The following is a 26902-nucleotide window of genomic DNA, read 5'->3' as shown; positions in this document are numbered from 1 at the left end:
GAAAATAGAAAAAAAGGGCGATTTCACTGCTTTTTTCCCATCCAGACCACATCAGACCAGGTCCAGATCAAAAACCACTATACTTAGACCTGTCAAATCTGAATAATAGTCATCTGGTACAGATTTGGCAATGGCAGTTTTTGATTTGGACCTGATCTAATGCGGTGTGGATGGGTGAAAAGCAGGAAAATCTCCCTTTCATCAGTTTTCACAAATACAGTAAAGGATTCACAAGTCTGAAAGTGGGTTTAAACAGCATTAAGACTTTTTGCTACGATGTCTAAGATTCTTCCACAAACAAGACAGTTTGTATTGAAGAAGACCTCAATTGTCATGTGAGCTGTTTATCACCTTTTCGGTCCATTTAAACTGTTTGGGGTCACTCAGGGAAGCAGAATGTGTGGCATTTTACTGAGTATGAAGCCTTTTTTTGCTTTTGCTTAAGAAATTAGCTGTTTGTTTTGGTGATAACTCTCACTCCCTCCATGCTGTTTACTCGTTACATTGGCTGGACTAAGCAAGCGTCTTATGTTTGTGTCAGAACTGGAACTGTCATAGGTAACTTTTGCAGTACTATAGGAGAGACAGTATGTTGGGCTGGTAGTTTACTCTTTTCCCAATGAGGGAAGGAGGGTCAGGGAGTCAAGGCTTAAGAGTCACAGTTCACTATTAAAGGTAACGGTTGGATAAGGTCGGACTTTGCTTTTCATTTTCTCCAATACTACCTACTTTTGGTGTTAATATAATAAAATATGGTTGTTTACGGTGGATGGAGGGTCATGCATTTTCCCCCAGTCACTCAGGGAAGCTCAAGGAAAAATATTTGTAGCTCTATATGTGAGCCATCCCCCTCCCTCTGATAAATGTACAGTCCCTACACGGTCAATGATTGATGGTAAAATGTTGTTTCAGGGTTGTGATTCAGTATCTCTGATGTTTCACTGTCCTCTAGTGGTGAAGCTTCAGTGTTGCAGATTCAGGCTTCATCACTGATGATGTGCTCTGTGTTACAGTCAGAATGATTGTGAATGAGTGAGTTTCCAACTGCAGATGTAAAACATTTTGTCATCTGATTTACACATAGATTTCTGTATCATGTTCTGATGTACTTTGCTTTTTACTTGTTTCATAATACTTACAATAAACATTGTGCTCAGCATGTGACTTCTTACATCCCATACTCATCTCTTTGAACTCATGGTGGTGTATTCAGTGTCTTAACATGCACTAGAAGTGTGAAGAGATGCATCAAACCAAATGTCACACATCCGTCACGTGTCATGTTTTTTTCTTTACACACTGAACTGTCACACACTTAATAAGAGTAATATAATTAAAATGTCTCATTATTTCTCTTCTCTCTTTATTTAAGAGGTCAAAACACTGCTCTGTTACTCTCTCTAACATAGATTATATTAAGTCTTTGGAAAACAGTAAAACTTGGTGTGAACTTATGTGTTTATTGTCATTTGGCTCCTCATGAATATTCATAATAATGAGAAAGAGGAAGGAAATCAAGTCATTTAACATCCTGATATCTGACTTCTGCTCACAGATCACAGAGGACGAGCATCTGAACAGACAACGTCCTTCTCTGTTGTAAGTACAATAGTTTACTGATATGATTATTACATGTTGTTTACATTATTTGATGTATTTTATTGTCTCTGAAGCCTCACAGAGAGATGAGAGGAGCAGCTATGAGTTTAACAGCAGCAGCGAGTGGATTTGTTGTCTTCCTTCTCTCTGTGTCAGGTACTGTATATCTACATTTACATTGTAGGACATTTAGCTCACTTATTCAGAGCAGCATGAAGTCATTTTAAGAAAGTAAATATAAAATATCCCAGATCAGCACTTTTCTAGGTTTGATGTATGTGTGATGCAGTATGATGAATAACTTTTAAACTGTACAACACCAAACATTCACTTCTGTTTATTTCTGTGTAAACTATAGCTGTTGAATGAAGGCAAAATGGTAAAAATAACATCAATATTTACTGCTGAACACTTTAATAATATGATATTAAGATGTTCAGCTGTGTCTGCGTCATGGGTGGTGGGGGTGGGGGTGTCTAGCTAATAAGGTTTGTCCACCCTCCCTCCATGGATTGTAAGAATCATATATTTTTATACATGCATATGCATATATACATAGTTCTATGATGGTACAGCAATGCACTGAGAATTTCATCTCGTCATGATATTTTAAACGTGTTTGATAATTTCTGCACTCTGTACTGTAGAGCTGGATAACTGTTTTAGCTGTTACAGTTATAACAGTTGCCCCTCCCTGTTAAAACTTACTGTCACCTATTTTATTTTAGCTGCTTTCAAAAGTTTCCGTCTTGTCATGTCCTGCATTTCTCTGTGGTTTTCACACTTAACTCAACAGGAACTTGACCAAAGAACTAACAGAGAGGAAACTAACCAAGACAAGCACAGACTCTCTAATGTTTCATTTTCTTTTTCTCATCCTGTTCAGTAAAACTGCATTAATGTTCACAGGTTCAATACATTCTTGTTCCTTCACTGCACCTTCAGACGATGTTCTGTCTCAGTGCACAGAGAGATTAACTGTAAACAGCATCTAAAACTGTTTCTTTGTACTGTAAATTCAAAGAAAACAGTTTGTCTTTGGACTTTTATATTCCTGTGTTCACCCAGGCTTCATTCAGAAATAAAAGTCAAAGTAAAAAGATAATTTAACAAGACAGCATTTAAGTTAATTATAAAGAAAATGAACATAAGGGAAAATAATGTGAATGATGAATATAAGATGTATAAGAGACACATTTCAGGTGTTCAGCTTTAGCTTTTTTAAAACTACAACAAACAAGCAGAACAACAGTAAAAACTTGCAGAATGAATGGACTAAAGCTGAAACACTCAGCAGTAACAAATGATAAAATATGATAAACAACTGATTAAATACTGTATTCCAGTTCAGTTCTAGTTAGATTGATGCACGATGAGGAGCTTTGAATGACAATGACTGCAGATAAAATCATATTGGTGCCATGATCCACTTTGTCTTATTCACTGATTCTTAACTTGTTATGAATCTGATTGTGGTTTCTGATGTGCTCTGTGTTACAGTGGTACAGGGTCAGAATGGCTGGAGAGTGACTTACACTTCTACTCAGATCTGTGCCTTAAAAGGATCAACAGTGGACATAAACTGCACCTACAGATACCCATCCAGAGTAAATGACAATGATACTGAAGTTGAGAGAACATTCTGGTTCACTAAAGTGAGTAATAATGAACCTGTGGATCTGAGAACAGACTCGGAGTATTCAGGTCGTGTTCAGTATCACTGTGATAAGAACGACTGCACTCTGAGAATCACAGACCTGAGAGAGAGCGACTCAGCTGAGTACAAGTTCAGGTTCATCACAAACCAACCACGATGGAGATTTACTGGTTCACCTGGAGTCACTTTGACTGTCACAGGTAACATTTTCATTAGAAGAATTAATGTAACTTCAAATGGTTAATATCTTGGAAATGTCACTGGTTGACCAAGAGAAAGTGGGTCAAATTATCAATAAATTAAGTAATTCAGGGCAAAGGATCTGTTTGGTTTGGATACTGCTCTTATCAAAACACACAGCTCCACCCTGATCAAACCTAGAACACATCTGATAAACCTCCATCAGAACTGGTAAATTCCCACAAAGCTGGAAAACAGCAATCATCACACCAATTTTTAAGGCTGAAGCACCAAGTAGGCAATCATAGACCAATTTCAATTCTACCCGTTTTCTCAAAGGTCCTGGAAGAGAGATATTAACAAACGAAATGAAAAGTGTATCAGTGGCTCAAAAACAATCACCTAACCATGAATCTTAAAAAGACTGTGTCAATGTGTTTTTCCATGAAAAGGAAAGCAAAAAATAAGTTTACAATCAAAATAGATCAAGAAGAAATAAAGGAAGTCAGTGAAATAAAAACACAAACTGATCTGAAAACATTGAATGAAAAGCTGAAACAATGGCTGAAACAAAACCAAACCTGCGATCATTGATCAGTGATCATGCACTTGTGCATGCACACGTGCACATGGACATGCAAACACAGATAGAGGAACAGATACATACAGATAAACAAACATACATACATACTCATAAAGACTATGCATGTATGTACATGGTCACACACACCTATAAACATTATGCACATAAACACATCATTGCCATGAATTAAGGAAGATACACACAAGCACACATACACAACACATGTAAATCGATTGTATTGTGATGTAAATACTGTTGTTATTGAGAATGTTACTATTTATTATGAGCTCTTTTTAACTAATGTATTTATGGTAATGATATGTTATGACTATTATGAAGTAGAAAAGCCCTAATCCTATATGCAATACATCTGTTTCATGTTATTTTAACCTGTTACAATGTTTTGTTGCATCATCCCTGACAAATAAACTGATAAATAAATAAATAAAATAAAACTGAATGTTTGTGTGTATCTGAACATAAATTACATTTCTGTCCTTTCTTCACATATACAGATCTCCAGGTGCAGGTGAGCGGATCAATATTCTATCCTACCTGGAGAGAGCTGACGTGTCACAGCAGTTGTCGTCTACCTGATCGTTCTTCCTTCATCTGGTACGAGAATGGACAGAAAATTCAAGATGTAACATCTTCTACTTATAAAAAGTACTTTTCTCCTGCAGGCAGCTATTCCTGTGCTGTAAAAGGATTTGAGCATCATCCTGCTCCTTCAGTGTGTGAGTTTACAACACAGTCTCCCACTAACAAAACCACATCTAGTGGTTAAACTATTGTACTACACTTTGTATGTACATGTTTCTGGGGCAGCATGTGATACAAACATTGCATAGAAGTGGATCAAAACCAAACCACAGTCCCATGAGACTTTAGACATGCTGTGCTCTTATATCTTAATCACTGTGTTAACTGCAAAATAAATGTAAATGAAGAACTTACATTTAAAGAGTTAATTCACTCAAAATACAAAAAACATATTTTCTGACTTGCTGCTTTTTTAACCATGTGAATAGTTACAGTTTCATTTGCCCAAATTTTGAGATATCAGTCCTGGAAAAGTCTGCTGCCATTCCAATACAATGAAAATGAATTAAACATTGTTTATACTGCTTAAAGCTTTGAAAACTTAAAAAATTATGGATATTTGTGTCTTACCAGAAACAGCATCTCAAAAACTGAAAAATGAAACCACAGATATCTTCATGGATAAACACCACAAATAAAAGAGAAAATGTGTTTTTTGTGATTTGGGTGAAGCAGCATGAAGATTTCCTGTTGGGCCTTGTATATGATTATTACTATAACAATAGGTACAATAGTGCTATAATAATAGTGCTGTTTTAAATTAATTTGATCTTCCAGGTATCTTTCCTGAGTCCTGCCACAGAGTGTTTTACACTGACAGAAGCATCTGTGCCTCCAGAGGCTCATCAGTGGACATTTCCTGCTTATACAGCAGTTATGAATATATCACATCAACATTCTGGTTCAGTCCTGAACGTAGTCATCAGTGGCAGAATCCCTCACAGCCTGAGGGCCTTAGTGAAGACTCCCAGTATGCAGGTCGTGTTCAGCTCCTTAAAACAGAGGGAGGACGCTCCACTCTGAGAATCTCTGACCTGAGAGAGAGCGATTCAGCCCAGTATCACTTCACATTCAAAACACAAAGCTTTGAATGGAAGAGTAGTTTACCTGGAACAACTCTGACTGTCACAGGTACTGATGAACACAAACTGATGACCAGTGAAAGTGCTGAATAGTTATTGTTGAAGAGTTTCACATAAAATTGATTGGATTATATTGAGTACTTTCCCCAATTTACACTTTTGATTGGATGATCCCAAATTATTTCACCCACAAGAACTACAAAGGTTATTTTGACTGTATGTGTGTATTTTACTGGTAACAAATGACATTTTTGATCCTTCCTCACATATCCAGCTCTCCAGGTGCAGGTGATCACAACAACAGTCCATCAGTCTTATACCGAGACAGAGCTGAAATGTCTCAGCAGCTGCAGTCCAGCAGGTCGTATTTCTGTCGTCTGGTTCAAGAACGGACAGAAAGTTATGAAGGAGGAAACTTCTCTTTATTCAGGGCAGTTTAATCCTGGTGACAACGTCTCCTGTGCTTTGAAAGGACATGAGGATTACCGCTCTCCTTCAGTGTGTGAGTTTACCTAAATATGTCACTAACACAATGTCAGAATGTATCCAAGGTGACAGACAGTTGATTTTAATATGAGCAGCAACAAGGAAATCAACTTTCACTCCTCACTTTGTGTCTAACATTTGCTTCTTACATTGTGTCAGTTAATTAACTGTTGACCAGCTATGTTTTCTCCTCCAGATGCTCCAATGCTTCCCTCTGTGTCAGTGAGTCCCTCTGGTGAGATAGTGGAGGGCAGTTCAGTGACTCTGACCTGTAGCAGTGATGCTAACCCAGCAGCTAAATACACCTGGTACAAGAAGAATGTAAATCCAGACCTTCAACCTCTCAGTAAAGAACCACAGCTTGTCTTCATCTCCATCCAGTCCTCTGACTCTGGAGAGTATTACTGTACAGCTGAGAACCAGCTGGGGAAAAGGACATCTGAATACATCTTTATTGATGTGAAATGTGAGTAAAACAACTTATTTAAAAAGAAACATATAGCTGATGGACTTGACAACCTTGTTAAGTAGAGATTTGTCTGATCATGTCTGCTTTCTTCAGCTTTGCCTGCTTCACATTCAATCTGCTGCTGTAGTTCACTGAGCAGCTCCAATACAACATGTTGTACTAATGCAACCCTTCCTCATTTTATACTTAATTCATTTTCATACATCTCCTCCAGATGCTCCAAAGCTTCCCTCTGTGTCAGTGAGTCCCTCTGGTGAGATAGTGGAGGGCAGTTCAGTGAATCTGACCTGTAGCAGTGATGCTAACCCAGCAGCTAATTATACCTGGTACAAGGAGAATGAAGACTCACCAAAAGCATCAGGACAGATCTTCACCATCACTGATGTCAGACCTGAACACAGTGGGAATTATTACTGTGAAGCCCAGAACAGAAGAGGACGTCATAACTCCACCTTATATCTGACTGTTGTGGCAGGTAAGTTTTTCCATTCAGCTACACACACACTGCACTAGGACTCATTACACACCATCTGATGTGATGCAGGTGGGAGGGGGGGGGGGGGGTTTCATTAACCTCCATCTGTACAAACCCTTGTTGTGAAACTCCACAGTGTCTGGTGAGAAGGATGAATGTGGGAAAGCTGATATCAAGATCCAGAAACAAACCTGCTGCTGCAGTATGGAGTGCAGTCATCAGTGTTTAAGAGCTATTTGTTCCCTCTTGAGTTATGTCTGTATTATTGGGATCAGGTTCAGCATATCTAATGTGTCCAAAGGCTTCTGTCCTGTTAATTATACTGGAGAACAGAATAGAAAGGTGGAGCCCATGCAGGTCTGGAAAGTATCTGTTTCTTGTGAAGTTGTGACCTCCTGTGTGACTCTTGTTCACCTGAAAGTGACACAGTCCAGATGGTGATTAGCTTTTGTCCTGGAAGAAGGTGGATTGTTCAGTCTAGGTGGACAGACAGCTGCCCCAAATGGATTACTTCAGACCTAAGAGTCGTATTCATAAGAGACAGTAAAACAGGTTTGTGTGATTCACTGCTGACTGGAGGAATCAGCTCAATTCAAATCATGGTGAAGAGACATCTGAGCAAGAGAAAACTCTGAATTTTCTTGTCAATGTGTTTCTTATTCACAAGTTATATTTCAAAGGATTATGTGACCTCTGATTAGGCTGAAGTGATGCAGGCTTTTTATATTTAACTAGTGGAGAGAGAGCTGTGCTCATGAATACAAGCAGCCAAGGTGAGATTTCTTCACACTGCGCTGCCTCACTCTATGAGACCAAGAGTCTAAATATTGAGCTGCTGCATTTTTTTTTATTCAGAGGAGGAAGTTGAGATGTGACCAAGAGTATTAAGACACAACAGACCAAGAGAAGCTCTCGGGACAAACCGTGGACACACTGGAGGAGTTAAATCTCCAGCTGGTCTGGGAGAAGTTAGAGATTCCACTGAAAGACTGTTTTTACATTTCATTTGTCTCTTTTTAGAGAGTTATAATTCTACTCTCACAAGAAAAAACACATTAACTTGTCAGAATGATGTGATTAACTATATCTTTACAACAGCACCCTCTACTGGGCCAGTTGCCATTTGTCGCCCAGTCAGCAAAGCATCACACACCAGCAGCTGTGCTGAGGAAGCTGCAGGAAGAGAGGAGAGTTTGCTCACTGCAGCTGCTTCCACTGTCACCACTGTTTTTATTTTAAATGACTCTGGACAAGAATTTATTTTACACTGATTTGATTTAAACATGTTTTTGCACATTTGTTACAGATGGAAGTAAAGCCTGTAAAGCACAGTACTGGAACACCAAGACATTTAGTTAAGCTCTATAGGAGTGTGACCTCCATCGTCAGTACAGTTAGTTACAGTTTAAGTGACTCAGAAACAGTGTCCACTTACAATCCAGCTGTTACAATCCAGATGTTTACACTCATCTGATACACTCATCATAGTTGTTAGCATGTACTCACAGCAATGAACAGCAGAACTTTGAGGACACTTCATGCCGTCAGTTTCTCCTCTTAGACTCCATAGTAGAGCTAGACGGATAAATCTGCAAGTCTGAGGTTTTGGATGATGTTAGTTTAAATATCAGTATATGCCTAATGACCAGTACATCATAACCATGTCTGTGTCAGCCTATAAAAACAGTTTCAGTTGAGCTATACTACATACAGCAGGCCTACGGGCTGCCAGATAGTCCAGCTGTATCAAGCTGGAAACAAACCAAAACCATAATACTGTATGTACACATGAGCTGCAGGCCTGGACGGGTTTTCTCCTTATTATTATTATTATTGCCAGGTACACCACACCACCACAAGTCAAGTAATCATAAATAATTTACAATAAAAATTTGTAAAATATATTCTAAACTGAAAAGAGCTGTTAGAGTTTAAAATGAAGAGAGTTGAATATACATATATTGACTGAAACATTGGAGCCAAACTTGCTGTAATACCCTGATTAACTGTCAGTGTTTTCTTTTGATCGCTGTTCTCTAGGAGCAGGAAAATCAATAGCTGCTGGAGTAACAACTGCTGTTCTCCTGTCTATCATCATCCTCTCTGTCTTCCTGTGGATGAGGTAAGCACTTCTGTTTCACTGAATCATTGATCAAAATTCAGTCATTTGTGTTTTTAATGAATTCTCCTAACCAGGAAAAAGAGAGCCTCCAATCAATGGTCTGAGGCTGAGGAGAGACCAGACAACAGAGAGAGGGTGAGGAGGGAGAGTTATACTATTCTATCCTGGTTCCACACTTCCACAGTCACTATCTTAAAGTGCAACTAGAAAACTCATCTGACTGTCAAGCACTTCATGTTGTTTCTTAACAATCCTTCTTCACACAAACCAACACTTTCCTCATTTCTATCACCCTCCAGACACAGCCGGAGGAGCAAGTTAACCCTCTGTACGACAGCATGCACTTCTCCAACAACCAGGCAGATCCTCTCTACTCCAACATCAGATCAGCTCAGCCCCACAGACACATGGAGGAACAAGAGGTTGTCCAGTGCGCTGCTGTCACATTTAACAGAGCCGGTACTGCCCCGAGGTGAGCAGCTCTTCACACAGGAACATAGTAGCAACACTTTTATTTCAGTTTTTCATTTCTTACATTTGCCTGTTACATCTTTATTATGACTGTTTGTATAATTTAATACCATATCTTCACAATCACCTGATTCATGTTTTTTTATTTCCCTCTCAGAGCCAGAGGTCAGGAAACTGAGGAAGATCCAGCGGCACTGTACAGCACAGTCAACAAAAGCAGGTCACCACTGAATTTTAAAATATAGATCTCAGGGCTGACTTCTCCAAGAATGCATCATAGACGACTATTGAGAGCATTTAGAGCATGCTCTCTTTTCCAAGGCCGCCCTGAATACAGAACACACAGAAAATTAAAAACAAAGTTTACTGTGTACAAATTCACAGTAACAAACAAGATTTACAGCGAACAAACAGAGACAATATTCAAAGACATTCAATCAGAGACATCAACATCATTCATAAAAAACATACATATTCACTCTGTACTAAATCTTCCAACAGATGTTTGAAATGAGTTTAAGGAATCAGCTCTTCCATTTTAACACACTGTTGTCAGTTCTTCCACTTGTGTGGAGCAAAATATTTAAAAGCCAGTTTTCCAATTTCAGTATTAACATGATGTTCTTCAAGAATCAAATAGTCATGGGATCTAGTTTAATGAGAAAGTGATCTGTAATTGAGATAACAAGAGATGTATGTTTGGCCAGTAGTGCTTTGTAAATAAATAGAATACAGTGTTCCTTTCTCACAGCCAATGATAAAAACAGATAAAAATGTTGATTGAACAGTTTGTTTTCTACAGTTGTGGGTAAAACAAGTCTTATTTCCGCAAAAGAATGCTAGCTTTGCTTTTCGTGATTTTGTTAGTTTATTAATGTGCTTTTTGAAGCAGTTTATCATCAATCCAGAACCCAAGATATTTGTAAGAGGAAACTCTTAATTTCAGAACATGCTTTCACTAATCTACTTGTAATTTCAAACTGCTGCCACTAGATGTGAGTAAAGAGTTATATTTTATTGATAACAGCTCATTTCCACTGTCCTTTCTGTATTTACAGTATATCTTCCAGTTTCATTATAACAACCTGTTTTATTGTCAGTATTCTAATATTCATCTTGTGAATTATTTCTCCTGCCTTACTGTAACATTACAATTGTCTATGTTGCTGCTTTCTATATACATATTATTACAGCCAGTTTTTGTTCTATATCATAATCTCAATACCATGTAATCACATTTGTCCTTGTTCTTTGATGTTTTGTCTTCAATAAAAATGTTGTAATTGGAGAAATGAGTCACTTATTGTGACAGTGGTTGCAGTAAATCAGAATCTGAAGGGTTTTTTTGTTCTTAATACCTTTCCACAAAAACATGTCAGTACTGTGATCCTTTTTCTCTTAACTGGTCTATATCTATGTTTACAGCCAATCATAGTTCAATATTCAACAGTACAGTGAAGTAGACATCTTGTGTGCAACATTTCACCTTATGAAATGAAATATATTTATACATATTCATAGATTCTGGATTTTTTAATGAGGGAGAAGGAGGAGATGCCATTTTAAGGATTTAAAAGCAGTAATTATACTTTCTTTGTATGAAAACCATGTCAGACACATTATTGTTACAAGCAGAGTATTTTTATTTGTCTTAAAACATTGTCTGGAGGGGATCTTTAAGGATTTCAAATTTGTGAGATGTACTTTCACCCCACTTCATGTATCAGATAGCTATAGTTACTCTGACAAACATTTAGTGATAAAACATACGAGATGAGATCATGATATAAGCTATAAAATACCCAAACTCATAAATGAAGTTGACCTAGTACCATATGGACCAGCTGCAACATAAAAACACACGTGGTTTTCTTAACACAAGTACAAAATTAGGGAACAGGACATTTAATATAAAGGAAAATCTTTCCATTGTGTTACAGCTTCATGTTAGTAATGGGAACTGCATTTAACACAGTTTTTATATAATGTGCCAGGATAAAAGAAGCAGAACATTTTGATAATGATTGATTACAATGAGACTGCAGCCTGTAGGCACTGGTCGGATGCTTTGCTGGGTTTGTGATCCTATTAGAAGTACTCGATTGGGTCGTGGTGGCTCTTCGATTGCTGCATATCACTCAGCTCCAGGTCTCCTCCGTTACAGGGGAGTTTTTTGTAAACACGGAGGTGAACATGATCGTCTCCTCCCACATGCACCTGCAAGTAAATAAAAAGAAAAGTTTCAGGACATTTTTGAGTTTACCTTCACTGATTATTTTTGGCCATCAGGGGGCAGCAGAAACAAGCTGAAGATGCATCAATATTCTCTCCTTCAGAGTTAATATGGTTGCTTAGTTACAAATCCAGTAAACACAGCAACATGAAAACGTCGTCTTGGACTTTGGGAAACATTGATTAAGATGTTTCACCATTTTCTGACATTTAATGGACCAAACAACTAATCAATTAATCGAGACAATAATCAACAGATTACTTGATAATGTAAATAATTGTTAGTTGCAGCACTAATGTGATCCATTGGCAATGTAAAAATATTGATTATAAACTTTAAAGCTCACTTGATCATGTTGCTATAGAGAGTAAGTCTTTACTGTTCATGGATCTGTTTTGTATGAAGCCTCTGAAGTCCCAAAAGGTCAGCTTGTTATTATGGATCTTGTGCACAACATATAAGGTCCTTCTTGCAGTGGTGAAAAGTACCTGAGTATATTTACTCAAGTACAGTATTTAAGTACAATTTTTAGGCACTTGTATTTTACTTGAGTATTTCCATGTGATGCTACTTTATACTTCCACTTCACTACATTTCAGAGGGAAATATTGTACTTTCTACTCCACTACATTTATTTGACAGCTTTAGTTACTTTTCAGATGAAGATTTAACACAATGGATAATATAACAAGCTTTTAAAATACAACACATTGTTAAAGATGAAACCAGTGGTTTCCAACCTTTTTGTCTTTTGGCGTCTTACAAAAAGCAGTGTGTAGTCGGGGTCACATTTCACATGTCTATGAGTTGTTAACAGCTCCACCAAATAGTGATTTTTCCCTCTAAACTTCTCACATGCTCTCATTTCAATAAATGTTCAAATGATCCAATATTTCAGCAAAAATCAAAGATTAGAGAAAAATTCGAAAAACTGAAAACAGATTTGTGTATCAGAACTTTGTTTTCTCTTCTTTCCTCTCCCATTAATCATCTCACGACCCCTCAGATTTATCTGCTGACCCGTTCGAGGGGCTCGACCCCTAGGTTGGGAACCACTGGACTAAACTAGCTAACTGTATATAAAGTAGTGTAAACTAGCTCCACCTCCAGCAGCTACAACAGTAACATGCTGCTCTAACACTGATACTTCACTATTAATAATCTAATGATGTCATATATAATAATATATCAGTCAGAGGGACCAAACCACTACTTTTACTGCAATACTTTAACTACATCAAGCTACATCAAGTACTTATGTACTTTTACTTAAGAAAGATTTTTCATGCAGGACTTTTACTTGTAACAGAGTATTTTTACTTTGTTGTATTCGTACTTTTACCGAAGTAACGGATCTGAATACTTCTTCCACCACTGCACATTGTGAGATTTTTAATAATTCATGTTTCAGCTCCGTATTTCCTGTAATGTAAATGATAAGGACCTTTATGAAGTAGTTGGTCCCGGCCACCATCTGCCTCCTGTAGGTCTTGGCGGTGAAGACATCGTAGGACTTTCCTGCTCGTTTCTCTGCGTGAGGTTTCATCTGGTGATAGAAAACACCAGAATGAAGCAGCATGAATGTGTACAGGAAGTAAAGCGTAAACAATCCATATTTTCTACTTACGCTTTCACAGATCTTCTGAATTTCCTCGTCGGCATCAGTTGGCGGGCCAGCACCTCCAGTCATCATTGTGACAGTTTCCAAAGGACAAAAATTGGCTGAGAAAACAACTAAATCGACTTGTTTTTGTCTGAAGCACAGTTCAACACAAGTGAATCATGTGACGTTGTATGTTGGAGCATACCATCAGTGTAGGGGGGGGGTTCTTTATTAAATTATTTCAGAAACTGGCTAAAACAAGAAATAAGGTCTCTAGACTGTTAATAAGTATAATTAAGAAATTTATGTTTCAAGCGAGAATCATTTGAAGTATCATAAACTGAGGTTTAAGAAATATATTTCAACGTTTCTCTCTGTTCTCCCTCTTCACAGACAATGTGGATTAATCTATTGTTAAAAGCTTTATTGAGCAATATATCTTTACACGGGTGCATCCCAAGTCTCTTTAATTGCATCCACGTTTCCCTCATTTACCCTCCGACCGTGGATGCAGGAGAGACGAAAAGGAAACCAAGCAAGGAGAGAAGAAACGAGGAAATATGTTTTAGAGAAATTAGACGGGTTTTTTTCCCCTCTGAAGCGTCATGCGAAGCGACGTCCGTTTCTGATGACGGCGACAGCCGGTCAGCCGGCTTTTGATGGAGTTTGTGTCTGCACATATGTGGATTGTGCTGACACTAATAAAGGCGCACAGTTATCACTGCCAGCAGCCGTTTTCTCTCTGCAGTCTCTTACCTGTTTGACAAACACCTGCACACGAATAAAAACCTGCATTCTGTATTTATAAATGTTGTGTGTGCTGGTAACCAGACAATATACAAATTAAAAGCCCTCTAGCTTTTCATACACGGTCCAACCATATGCCAAGTTTTGACCAAGTCCTGTTAAAGTTATAGTTTCTGTAGGTTACATTCAGGTATGGCAGCAATCACTGCTCGTGCTACCTACTGCATCCTTCATCTGTATATCCCAAACTGACAGCTGTTGTGTAATTTCTTTGAATGAAAGGACAGTTAAGGATTCATATTACAGTAGTGTGCGGCAAGACTGAAGCTACACATACAAAAGGCTACTTGATGTTCCAAGCAGGCTATTGTTATCAAATATTTTGTCCACCCTGTGTATGCATCTCCCAAAGAATCTGTGTCACCAATCAGACTGGGCTCCAGTTACTTACTTGTTATCTGGAGACTGGTGTGAAGAGGTCATCCTTTAAGGAGTTTGACACTTGTCTGCCTGCCGTCCTTAGATCTGTACCTTCTTCTCTGCCTCCTCATTAATCCCTCGCTCCATGCTTCCTAACTGGGATGACACACAGTGGGCATTGTGCCATCCAGAAAGTCCCACATGCCCACTGAGGTCGAGTGGCACTGTTCCACTCCATAGCTGTCAATCACTCAGTCAGTCTAATATTTCCCAGATATGCAGGTGGTCTCCTCAAATACATTTTCCTGTACTTAAATATTTTTCTTAGTATTTAGAACTGATGTCATCCTTGTAAAATACCAAAGGGGTGTAGGGGAGCCTGGATATAGATAGAACCTTTGTTGACTGGCAGCTGCACACTACTTGGTAGGGTGGACAGACATCACTGGTTCTCATCCATCCCCTAAATCTGTCACATGCTGGCTCCAAGCGCCACATCCCGGTACACCGCTTCAGCTGGCGGGCTAAACCACCTGAGGGGGGTGGTGTTTACACTGTACCACTTGGGCGGATGAGCTGTATCAGGCAGCCAACAGCTAGAGTGGAGGATGTCCACTGGCTGGATGGGGTAGGCTGTGCAGATGGCTCGGCTGCCTTGTGGATGTCTTCGACTGGACACCATCATTGACTTCCAGCTGGCAGCTCCTGCAGCTGAGCTGATGCCAAATGTATAGCCCTGCTTTCCTTTGGACTACATCAGTGAGGCCGACAGGGGGATTCTGATGACTGGGCATCCCAGGATCTCCATATGCTCACCCAGGCCTGCACCCTGGAGAGGTCACTCTAGTGCTGCTGTCCCACAGCATCAGAAACAACACGGGAGAGTACAGTTATGAGTTATAAGTCCAGAGCGATTGGTGTAAGCCAGGAAGGTGCTGACCCACCACAGTCTGCTTGCTGCAATGGCTGTTTGAAGCTAAGGGGAAAGACCGAAAAGCAGACTGTAAACCTCGCACCACGCAAAGAAAGAAGAAAACTACCAATGTTGCAGTTAGAAAGCTGGAACATCAGGACATTGTGCCCAGGCCTCACAGATGTCCTACAACAGATCGATGATGCCAGGAAAACGGCAATCATCAACTGGGACATCGCTGCACTGCAGGACACCAGACTTCCAACAAACGGTAGCCTTAGAGAACAGGAGGAAGATTGACTGCACAGTGTTGGTTTTGCAGTAAAAGACTCCCTACTGTCTTGAATGACTGATGATGATTGAACTGCCCTCTAAAGGCAGGTGATTGCCCTCCATAGAAAACCACTCATCTTGAAAGATCAGGACTATGGCTTTCGCAGTATGAGCTCTCTCCATCACAAGTGCAGTTTATTTGTTCTGCTTTCCTGCCACGGCAGTGTGACTGCTCACTATCTGATCTAATCTCTTGACACCGTAGACTGAACTTCACTTACTGTGTGTGTGTGTGTGTGTGTGTGTGTGTGTGTGTGTGTGTGTGTGTGTGTGTGTGTGTGTGGTTGACTCGAGTGATTTAAAATTATGAGGAAAAGAAAACAACTGTGTGTTTGGGAGCAAGACAAAAAAGAAAATGCATGAATGCAGTGATTACAGCAGTGAGGAGAATACTGAAAGCTTCTGTTCTTTCTTTTATAGTTTTTAGTATTTTCCTGCTTTGATTAGTGAAAAACAGACAAACGTTCAGTAATAACAGCTTCTCAAATGCAAGCATTTACCTCTTTCATCATAAATGGTAAATGGACTGCACTTATACAGCTCCTTTCTCGTCCTTCAACCACTCAAAGCGCTTTACACTGCATGCCAACATTCACACATTCACACACACATACACTGATGGCAGAGGCTACCATGCAGGGTGCCAACCTGCTCATCAGGAGGGGAACCTAACACATTCACACAATTCGGGGTTCAGTATCACCTCGACATGTGGACTCGAGGAGCCGGGAATTGAACCTCACATCTTCCGATTAGTGGATGAGGGTCCTCCTAGTACACAATGTAATTATGAGCAGCAGAGTGGGGGAAAACCATGTCAGTGGTCTAGTTTACAAATAACAAGACAAGTCAACCATGGTATTAAGAATCTGACAATAATCAAACAAACAAAGGAGAAAAAACATTAAAAAAACAATTTAATAAAACTATTAATAATAAGAAAGCAGATTAAAATATGTCTGACCATCATAGTCAACACACTGATGGGAAAGAAAGTGAGGAGATCTGGTACTACAGATGGACCGGAGCATGTCATGAATATTAATAATTTATTAACATAAAAATAATTATTGGAGGGCCTTTTTTTAGGCACAGTGAAGACACAGCCCAATATGTTGTGTTTGTTTATTTCTCTTAATTCATTCAAGAATAACACTGATTTATATATTTATAACAGTTTTAGGATTGTATCTAAAGGTAAATGTCATAATTCTTGTTAGTAAGCGACAGCAAACAGAGAGACAGCATCTTATGTTGATACTGATTTGACCAAAATGACTCATAAACATGAATATAATGAGACTATAAATGTAATTGATAACTTAACCTCACAGAATAAACAGTGGTCTGTTTTATTCATGGTTGGAGCTAAGTGCTGTTATCATCTTCATCTTGTAAATTTATAAGAGGTTATTCATTTGATTCACATGAGCCCTGTGTTTACATTGTTATCTGCTCTGAATAATAGAGAATAATTTGGCTCAAATTCAAGTTGTGATAGTACACTTTTTGTAAATGTCAGGTTTTCAACACAGGACAAATATGAGCATTATGATGTCATAAACGATGTTGATAGTGCAACATGTAAAAAAAAAAAAAAAAAAAAAAGATTTATTGTATTTAAGTTGTATGTTGTCATTCCTTTTATTATTCTGTCTTCCTCCAGTGTAGGAAATTGCCATGGAGATGCCGTCTCAGTGAGTTAACTGTGGGCTACATCCATGGCTTCAACTTGAACCAGTTTTTTCTTTTAGCCTATATTTATTTACATTTGGGCGAATTGGCGCCATTAAAAAATATGCCGAATTATCTATTGTCAGCTGCTGCTTGCATTGTAGCCGTGTGTGTACAGACAACCATGACTGGATGACTTTATACTGAAGAAAACTTAAAAACGTGAAAATTATCAGGCAAATTCTGAAGCATCTTTTTTTTAATTTTTTTTTTTTTAATATTTCTAAGCGGATTTATGGAGGTTTATTGGAGATGCACACAAGAGAAAATAATATCCTCAAAAGTGTAAGTCACACTGAATCTAAAAATGATGCTAATTGTGTCTGTGTGTTCAGATTTGACTGAGTGATGACTCAAATTGTGACATCTCCACTCTCAGTTTGTAAACCTCCAAAACATCCTGCAGTGTTTCTCAAATCTATTTATAATAAGACTCTTCTAAAACATGTGTATCATGTCTGCGTGTTCAGATTTATATGCGCTCATCAATAAAGTTGAATGTAACTCTATTAAATGACAGTAATATGAACCAGTGTAAGTGATAGATTGTCATTTTAAAAGCTGAAAGGGAACTTAAACTCCGCGTCAATCTGTTTGTCAGTGTTTGTTTTTCTTTTCTTCAACTTTATTGATAACAGTCAATGTTTGATTTGAAGTTGTACAGTCCCCAAAATGATTGACACGCCCCTCAACTGCTCTCAGCCAATAAGAGCCCCTGGATTACCCAAACGGCGCGAAATTGAGAGGAAGAGGCGGGGCATCGGGATATGAGGCTCGTTGACAGACGAGGGACTAGGGGGAAATAGTGCTTGTTGACGGTATCTGAGATATGTATTGTCCTCAAAGTTTCTAAAAACAGGTAAGAATATGATTATATTTTCATTTCAAGACAAAATGTGAAGTCTTACATGTGTTTTAAACAAATGTAAAACTTAAATTTGCCGAAACTTTGTAGTCAATGATGTTGAAGAGGCTGTATTGTGAGTCTGTGTAATTTCCCTCCAATTTAGTTTCGTTGATTGATGAAGGTTAATACTGGGTTTGCTAAAAAGAGATATATATTTATATATAGACCGTGCAGTGGGGTTAAAATCCTTAAATTCATATATAAAATAAGAGTTCTTTCTTTTTCATTGCGAAAGTTTTAAACAAGTTTCTCAAATTTTGTGGCATTTTATTTTCCACAGTACTGTAGAAAACTTGTTCGTGGGTCTTGTAAAAACACAGGTTTTTTTTTTTGTTAATGAAGTTTCTCACTGCAGGTCACAGTGAGTGGTGCTCATCCCTTCACATAGATCAAAATACGAAGACAATGAGGAAAGTAAAAGAAACGTATATAAGTTTATACAGTAAATGAACCGAATAGAGACTATAATATACTATTTGCTGAGTATACACTGTTCGATTATGTTAATATGCTATATTATAGTACACTGTCACACTGTACATTAATGCAAGCTGGTTGATATTACTGAGGTAGTAAGGAGAGTAAATAAAAAGCTTATGCCAAACTTCTTTCACTTTAATGGTGAAAAGGATCTTTAGGTTTTAAGGGGAAAGTTCATGGAAACATAACTAATGATATTTAGCGGCTGATTCTCCGTTTTTGCATCATTTACACTTGTACAAAATTGTTAGACATAGTAGCAAAAACCTTAAATGAGCAAAATAAAGGTTTCACACATTTGAAAGTGAGTTTAAACGGCGTTTAGACTTCTGCTGTGATGCTCAACACTTTTCACAAATGTAAGTGGTGAAAAAAAATGGAGAACCTCCCGCTAAATGCCATTACCTCTGTTTCCCTGAACTGTCCCTTTAACCCGAAACGTCATTTCCTGTCCTGTTGTTGTGTTGTGTTTTGACTTTTCCCGCGGATTGCAGTCAGACAAGGCACGGTGGGAAGTTTGTCTCGGTCTTTGCGGAAGACTCGTTTTAAAGCATTAATATCATCGTCAGGTTAATACATCATCATAATGACGGTCGGTAGTTTAACTCCGGGCTTTGCCGTGATGATGAAGAGGACGCTTGTGTCCTTAGTGTTGATTTTACGGGGTATTGAAACAGGTAAGTTGAAATGACGCCAACTGACGTCGCTTCTTTTAAAGTTAATAACTAAAGCTGTCAGCATCAGGTTTGTAACATCGCTATAACGTTGTTAGATAACGCGGTTTATGTCTGTTAAACAAGTATATGTCATTGTTAAAAAATATTACGCTAATGCTAGCACGTGAGTCCGTGCATGAAGTCGATAGCTTCATTTATATGAAGTTATTTTGCTTAAAACACGGACTTTTTATGCTTTAATCTGAGAATGACGGTTTTCTTTGAATGTCCCAAACGTCAGGAGGACATTTAGGTCTTTGTAGAAGTTTAAAACTGGAATTATAATATGTTTATGACCCAAACAAACCACAACATGGCGGCGTGGACGATGTTAAATGGTTTCATTACATCATCAGGATATTTGATATGATGTAGGCCTAAGTAGTGTTTTGTTATTGAACTCTGTAATGGTGCGGTTTTTTTTTACGGTGGCACATTTCTTTTATACAAATTTGTGTGCATTTTGTGCATAAATGAAATATAGACTGATTCGAATAATTGAATGAGTGAATAATAGGCACTGATTTATTTTAAATATCAAATAACATTAATAATAAGCAGCCACTACTAGAATAATCTGCCTATTGAGCAGTTATTACCTAACCTGTAAGATAAGACTTAAAGCAAACCAAACTTGCAGTCATGAGTAATCAAACTAACTCATCTCTGCCTTTTACACACACTCATTGTTTTTATATATCTCTGTTATTCTGTAATGTATTGAAGTATTGTATTGTAGTACTTGTTGAAGCGTTGTATTGATGACATCCAGGCACTAATTTGTAATAAGCTGCTCAGGGACTACAGATGATAATTAGCTCATTAGACACTTCCAGCACATTTACATTGATGTGAAACTGAAATATTGATTAATGTGAGCTGTCCCTGCTAAGTAAATACATGAATAAATATAGAGGGAAGACACAAATCAAAGTGTTCAACATTAACAAAAAGTACATTTTAAAAAAGATGAATGTTTAATATTTTTGAGATGTTGTCAGAGAGGCCTGTATGAATGAATACTTGTTGTATTGTAGGTTTTCTTTACTGATGGTGGGCAGACTTTTCTTCATACATACATTTGTCAACAAAAATATACATTTCCTACAGACTTCACATGATGTGTTTACTATATTTTAAAGGAGTATTGTATATTATATGATGTTCACGTTCCCTAATTGTGTTAGTTTGTTAATTTAGAGGAAAATAAATTTTGTCCTGCTGTGTTTTTTATGTTGGCTGTTTTCATTTGTGTACACAGAACATGAGTATATGTAATACCTTCATCTGATATGGATCCAAATTGAAATGTATCAATATAGCTGTCAATCAGTAATGCTAAAATGTAGATTTACCAATGAGTAAGTAGGGCTGTAACTAACGGATATTTTCATTATCTAGTAATCTGTTGATAACTGATTCGTTGTTTGGTCCAGAAAATGGTGAAAAATGTCGATTGCTGTTTCCCAAAGCACGATGTGACGTCCTCAAATGTCTCAGTTTCCCAAAACCCAAAGATGTTCAGTTTACTGTCATAGAGGACTAAAGAAACCAGACAATATTCACATTTGAGAAGCTGAAATCAGAGAATTTGGACATTTTTTTTCTCTTAAAAATTGATTCCAAACAATTAATCGATTATCAAAATAGGTGGCAATTCCTTTAATAGTCGACAACTAATCGATTATCGACTAAAGTGTTTAAAAAGAAATGACTGTCCTTTCTTTCCACAGGAGCATCTCCTCTTTGCCCAGAGCAGATCATAAATGCTGTAGTTGGTGAGGATGTGGATCTGCTGTGTCCCCTGGTTCTCCAGAGTGGGGCTCCTTCTGCTGCAAAGTGGAGTAAAGGCGACCCCAACAATGAAGTCACTATCACTGGACTTCATTTGGACCACGCTGGTGACCGGGATCACAGCACAACTCGCTTCTATGAAGACCAGAGCAGAGGGATCCTTCGGCTGCTCTCAGTACAGCTGTCTGATAGCGAAACATACATGTGCTCTGTTCCCGGTCAGAAAGCCAGATGTATTATTCAGCTCACTGTTGGTAAGCTTTTGAAGCTAACGCTACTTTACTTTATTTTAAATACAAATGTCCATCACAAGGATGTTTTTTTTGCAATTTTCTGACATTTTACAGACCACATGAAAAAATGATTAACTGAGAAAATAATCGTTGGTTGCAGACGTAGTGATGTTATGAGATTTACACAGGTAGTATTTAGAGATGTGTTCTATTGTATTGCATTATGACTTGTATGGACTTGTGCCCACTAGAGCTGCATATTAGGTGATCGATATTAATCGCCAAGTATTTTGATAATTAATAAGTTGTTTGAGCCAATGGGCTTCATTCATTAATAAATGAATGAATTAGTTAATAACAAACTACCACGTGTGCACACGTAGAAAACTGATTAGAAGGTTTAAATTAAAAATCATCATCTAATGTATTAAATTGCTGTGAAATTAGGTGGAGCAGCACAAGGATTTGAAGAATTGTTGCATTGTTGGATTTAAAAACACCATTCAAAAGTCATCCAAGTTATTGTTGCATATCTAATTATAATGTTTCTTTCCAGATCAGGTCATAGAGGCAGAAGAAGGTGACGACGTCTCGTTAGAATGTCAACAAGATGCCGAAGTCAGTTTGGAGGATTCACTAGTGGAGTGGAGTAAAGACAACCGCACGAATCTTGTCCATGTTTATAGACATGGACGAGACTATCTTAATGACCAGAAGGAAGAGTTCAAAGGCAGGACAACCCTCTTCCATGAAGGATTGAGCCGAGGAAACGTCACCCTGCAGCTCCGCTCTGTGCGTCTGTCTGATAGTGGAAGATTCAGGTGCTATGTGAAAAAACTGGACCTCTATCGTTATATTATCCTCAAAGTCGGTAAGCAAGCTGAGATTAAATCCATATTGTATATAAGAAATTTGTTCCCAAATAAGATGTGAATTGGACAACTAGTTTTACAAATTCTGTCATTTCTGTCTCATCTGAAACAGTGCAGAAAGGCCAGAACAACCCAACACAAGATTTCAGTTCAACTCCACTTCCAGTGGAGACAACAACTGAACCAAATGTTCCTGGTAAATATCTTTATTATTAAAATATTCTCAGAGTAAGTGCAGTTTCTTTGGCAGCCTTTACCTTGATTGTGGGAGTTTTTTGAAGATGGGAAGCTTAGGTTTGGGTTCACATTTTTTGAAGTTCCCTTTCACTGCTGCAGAGGGCGACGGTGTGAAGAAAGGTTCAGCTTTAAAGGACAGGTTCACATTTTTTCAAGTGTGCCTTAAATCAACAGTCAGGAGCCCAAATGAACATTAAAACATGTTTTTCTTGCTGTAATCATTCCTCCTCTTCATACTGACCCTTAGAAGATCCCTTCATAATGTACTTACAATGGAAGTGATGGAGGACAAAATCCACAGTCCTCCTTCTGTGCAAAAATGCTAAAAAGACTGTAAATGTGTCAGATATCCACTTGATGTGACTAACTCAGACTGCTGAAGCCTCATATAAGCTTCACATCAACTTTTAAATGACTGTGTGGACACATTGTGGATTTTGGCCTCCATCACTTCCATTGAAAGCACAATCTTTTAACAGCCAATATGAACAGGAGGAAAAACCTCTTTCAGTGATCATAAGAGCATCTGACAGCTGTTTGTGAACCCATCCTTTAAAAAAAAAAATACTCCACAGATTCATTTATCTGATCCTGAACGAAGGGGAAGAAGCTGCTGTTGCACAGTTGAGATTTGAGGACGTTTCAGACGAGATCGTGTCTAAGTTTCCTCACAGAGTATCTGGAGGCGGCTAGCTTAGCTGTAGCACACTTCCAGCGTCCTGCTTTGCTCGTCATCTGGCTGCGATGCAAACCCCGACTACAGAAGTGAAGTTTGCACTCAGCGTAGCGCTGGGCGGCTGCAGCCTGGTGATAAAGCTTCCTGCATATCTGATTTGACTTTCAGGTGTGACATAGTAAAGAGTTCAACGTCAACACCGCTCGCTCTTGAGCTGCAAATTTCAAAATTTTAAATAACTTAAAAAGACCCAGGAGAGAGAGATGAGTCATTTTTAGAGCACAGGAGACCTCACCATCACCCTAATCCATCATTTTTATTGTTTTACACCATAGCAGCTCTTTAAATATTAATTGTTGTGTTGTTGATACATTATGTCTTTCTGATTTTCTTTTCAGATGGTGGAAGGAGTCACCTTCTCATCATTATTCCTGCTGTCGGCTTCATCATTTGTATTGGTTTACTACTGCTGATGAAATGTGGAAGTAAGTCAGAAATTTCATTTAATTTAAAATGTTTATCTGTGATACGGCTGCAAATATTGACTCATCTCAATCAATTCATTGTCTGGTTCATAAAACATCAGAAAACAGTGAAAAGAAACGTCCAGAGCTCAATTAGCTGCCAACTATTATATTTTTCGGTTTCTTTCCTCCTTTATGACAGTAAACTGAGTATCTTTGGGTTGTGGACAAAACCAAACATTTGAGGACGTCATCTTAGGTTTTAGGAAACAGATCAGCAGTCAGAGTCTTATTATAAATAGATTTGAGTGACACCTTTATTCCATCTACAGGATGTTTTAGAGGTTCACAAACTGTTAGATGGAGTTTGACAGTGAAGCCACGAGTCCAAAACATCCTCCTTTGAGTCATAACTCAGTCAAATCTGAACACACAGACATAATTAACATATTTCTAGTTTCAGTGTGACTTGCATGTTCGAGGATATTATTATCTCTGATGTGAATGTCCAGTAAACCTCCATAAATCTGCTTAGAAATCATAAAAACGATTCAGAACTCGCCTGAGAATCTTTCAGTTTAAGTTTTCTTCAGTATTAAAGTAGTTGTCTGTATATCTGTGGCTACACTGAAAACAGGAGCTGCTAATAGCTAATTCTGTACATTTTTAATGGCGCCAAAAAGGAAAAAAAAAATGAGGCTCAAGTTGTAGCTCGCAGCTAACTCACTGAATCCATCCACATCCCCAGAGGAGTATGGGAACTGTAGTTTCAAAACTGAGAGTATAATTATCCCCGAAAGAACACAGGAGACATCACTGATGTGCATTTCCAATAAACCTCCATAAATCTGCTTAGAAATCATAGAAAATAAACATTTTTCACTGTTTTTTGACATTTTATAAACACAACAACTAATTGATTAATTGATAAAATAATCATTAGTTGCAGCCCTACATTCACTGCTTCACTAAAACAGTTTGAGATGTGTATTTGTGTGTCTATGCTAACGTCCTGAAACCGTCACTCACTGGTTTCCATGTTCTCACAGAGAAATGTTGGAAGGAGCTCAGAGGAAGAAGGAAGCAAACAGCAGAGATGACGACAAGCGGCTCCGAAACGGAAAAGCTGAACACCCTGAGCGACGGAAACGGAGACGAGGACCCGAACGTCATGAGAGACGAGCAAAATATCAACAATCCTGTCCGCTCTTCTAATTCATCAGAGGGGGGAGGGGAGGGGCGGATTGATGGATGTAGTCGAGTCATTTCATCTGCTGAACTCTGTCTGTAGAACAAATCATGCATAAACTGGCAAACTTAATTTAATTCTGTGCAATATTATGTCTTTAAATCAGTGTTTTCATGTTCTTCCTTTGCTTTGTGGAAATGTTTATTCTATTTTCATGGTCATGTTTTATGTGTGTTTTATCTCTTACACTGTATATTCCATTTATAGCACTTTTTCCTTTCTATTTATTCACTTTTGTATTATATAAAATCATTTGGTTGTTGACACAGCAGATTAAATCCACATTACGGGTTTTGTAATGTTCTTTATATGTGGATAACAGTTATCCAGATTACAATGTCTATGATTTGACATGAGTTTGGAGTTTGTTTTTTTTTTGGTTCCTTGAAGCTGGTTTAAACTTAATTAGAAGCTGTTGTCATAGCAACGAATCCCTAAACCCAAACCTGCTACAGTGCAGTTTATTGACAGTCAGCTGATCATGACCAAGATGTTTTAGGGTGAACTTGTTTTCAGATAGTATCCCAAACTAAATTTAAATTCCTTTTTTAGTGAACAAACTTTCAATGTAGTTCTATATATTTTATTGTGTATAAATAAACTCTTTATTATAAAGTATTATTAATTGAGATAAGTACACTGATAGAGCCGAACAATTTCCTAGATTCATAATCAATTATTTCATCATAAAAAAAGAAAGTTAGACATTTGTATGACATAATTTGACTTTTAAACACTAAAATATATTAAATGATTAACAGCACAACTCATTTTGCTGATGTGTATGTAACTAAGGTCTCCCTCTTTATTTGGTGAACTCATCCTATAAATTCCTCCTCCACTCAAATATGTGTTTCTCTTTTTGTTCCTACAGTTGAATGTTTGAGCTTCTCTGATTTTTAACACGTGTACCTGCGAACGATGATTTGTGACATCACGACTAGTTTGAAGCCAATCCTGGTTCAATATTCAGCTTCAACAAGTGTGATGTGGAAAGTTGAAGCCTTCAGTGCACAAACACTTAGAATTGACTTTACAGTGAAGTAGGAGACATGTTGTGTCCAAGAAGTTCAACTTCTGATAATAAATATATTTTTGCAGATTCACAATTAACAAGGGAGAAGGAAGAGATGGTAATTATACTTTCTTTGTATAAAAACCATATCAGACATTGTTACAAGCAGAGTATTTTTATTTGTCTTCTAACATGTCTGGAGGGGATCTTTAAGGATTTCAAATATGTGAGATGTACTTACAGCACCGGCTACAACATTAAAACACTTTTCTTAACACAAGTACAAATTTAGGGAACAGGACATTTAAATATAAAGGAAAATCTTTCTTTATGTTAGTAATGGGAACTGCATATAATGAGCCAGGATAAAAGATTGATTACAATGAGACTGCAGCCTGTAGGCACTGGTGGGATGCTTTGCTGGGTTTGTGATCCTATTAGAAGTACTCGATCAGGTCGTGGTGGCTCTTTGATTGCTGCATATCACTCAGCTCCAGGTCTCCAGGTCCGTTACAGTGATTGTCTTTGGTCACCAGGGGGCAGCAGACA

General features: G+C 38.0%; 2 protein-coding genes across 3 annotated transcripts; one reads left to right on the top strand and one right to left on the bottom strand.

The window, feature by feature from the left end:
- Window positions 1–11346: 11346 nt before the first annotated feature.
- On the bottom strand, window positions 11347–13914 carry LOC121913683 (cystatin-B-like). The gene is made up of 3 exons (XM_042436433.1): window positions 13588–13914; window positions 13405–13506; window positions 11347–11944 (listed from the first exon to the last, which is right to left on the bottom strand). The coding sequence occupies exons 1-3, from the start codon at window positions 13651–13653 to the stop codon at window positions 11816–11818; spliced, it is 297 nt and encodes a 98-aa protein (XP_042292367.1). The 5' UTR covers window positions 13654–13914; the 3' UTR covers window positions 11347–11815.
- Window positions 13915–19510: 5596 nt separating this feature from the next.
- On the top strand, window positions 19511–26185 carry LOC121913668. 2 transcript variants are annotated; one of them, XM_042436411.1, is made up of 7 exons: window positions 19511–19774; window positions 21547–21861; window positions 22397–22711; window positions 22825–22908; window positions 24024–24110; window positions 25139–25151; window positions 25191–26185. In XM_042436411.1, exons 1-7 carry the CDS (start codon window positions 19684–19686, stop codon window positions 25378–25380), a joined length of 1095 nt encoding a protein of 364 aa, XP_042292345.1. In that variant the 5' UTR covers window positions 19511–19683; the 3' UTR covers window positions 25381–26185. The 2 variants fall into 2 exon arrangements, with proteins under 2 accessions (XP_042292345.1, XP_042292339.1); XM_042436405.1 differs by having other exon boundaries at window positions 19534–19774; window positions 25139–26185.
- The last annotated feature ends 717 nt before the right edge of the window (window positions 26186–26902 follow it).

The sequence above is a fragment of the Thunnus maccoyii genome, chromosome 2 (genome assembly GCF_910596095.1).
Source record: "Thunnus maccoyii chromosome 2, fThuMac1.1, whole genome shotgun sequence".
Taxonomy (NCBI): domain Eukaryota; kingdom Metazoa; phylum Chordata; class Actinopteri; order Scombriformes; family Scombridae; genus Thunnus; species Thunnus maccoyii.
This window is presented reverse-complemented; position numbering and strand designations above follow the sequence as displayed.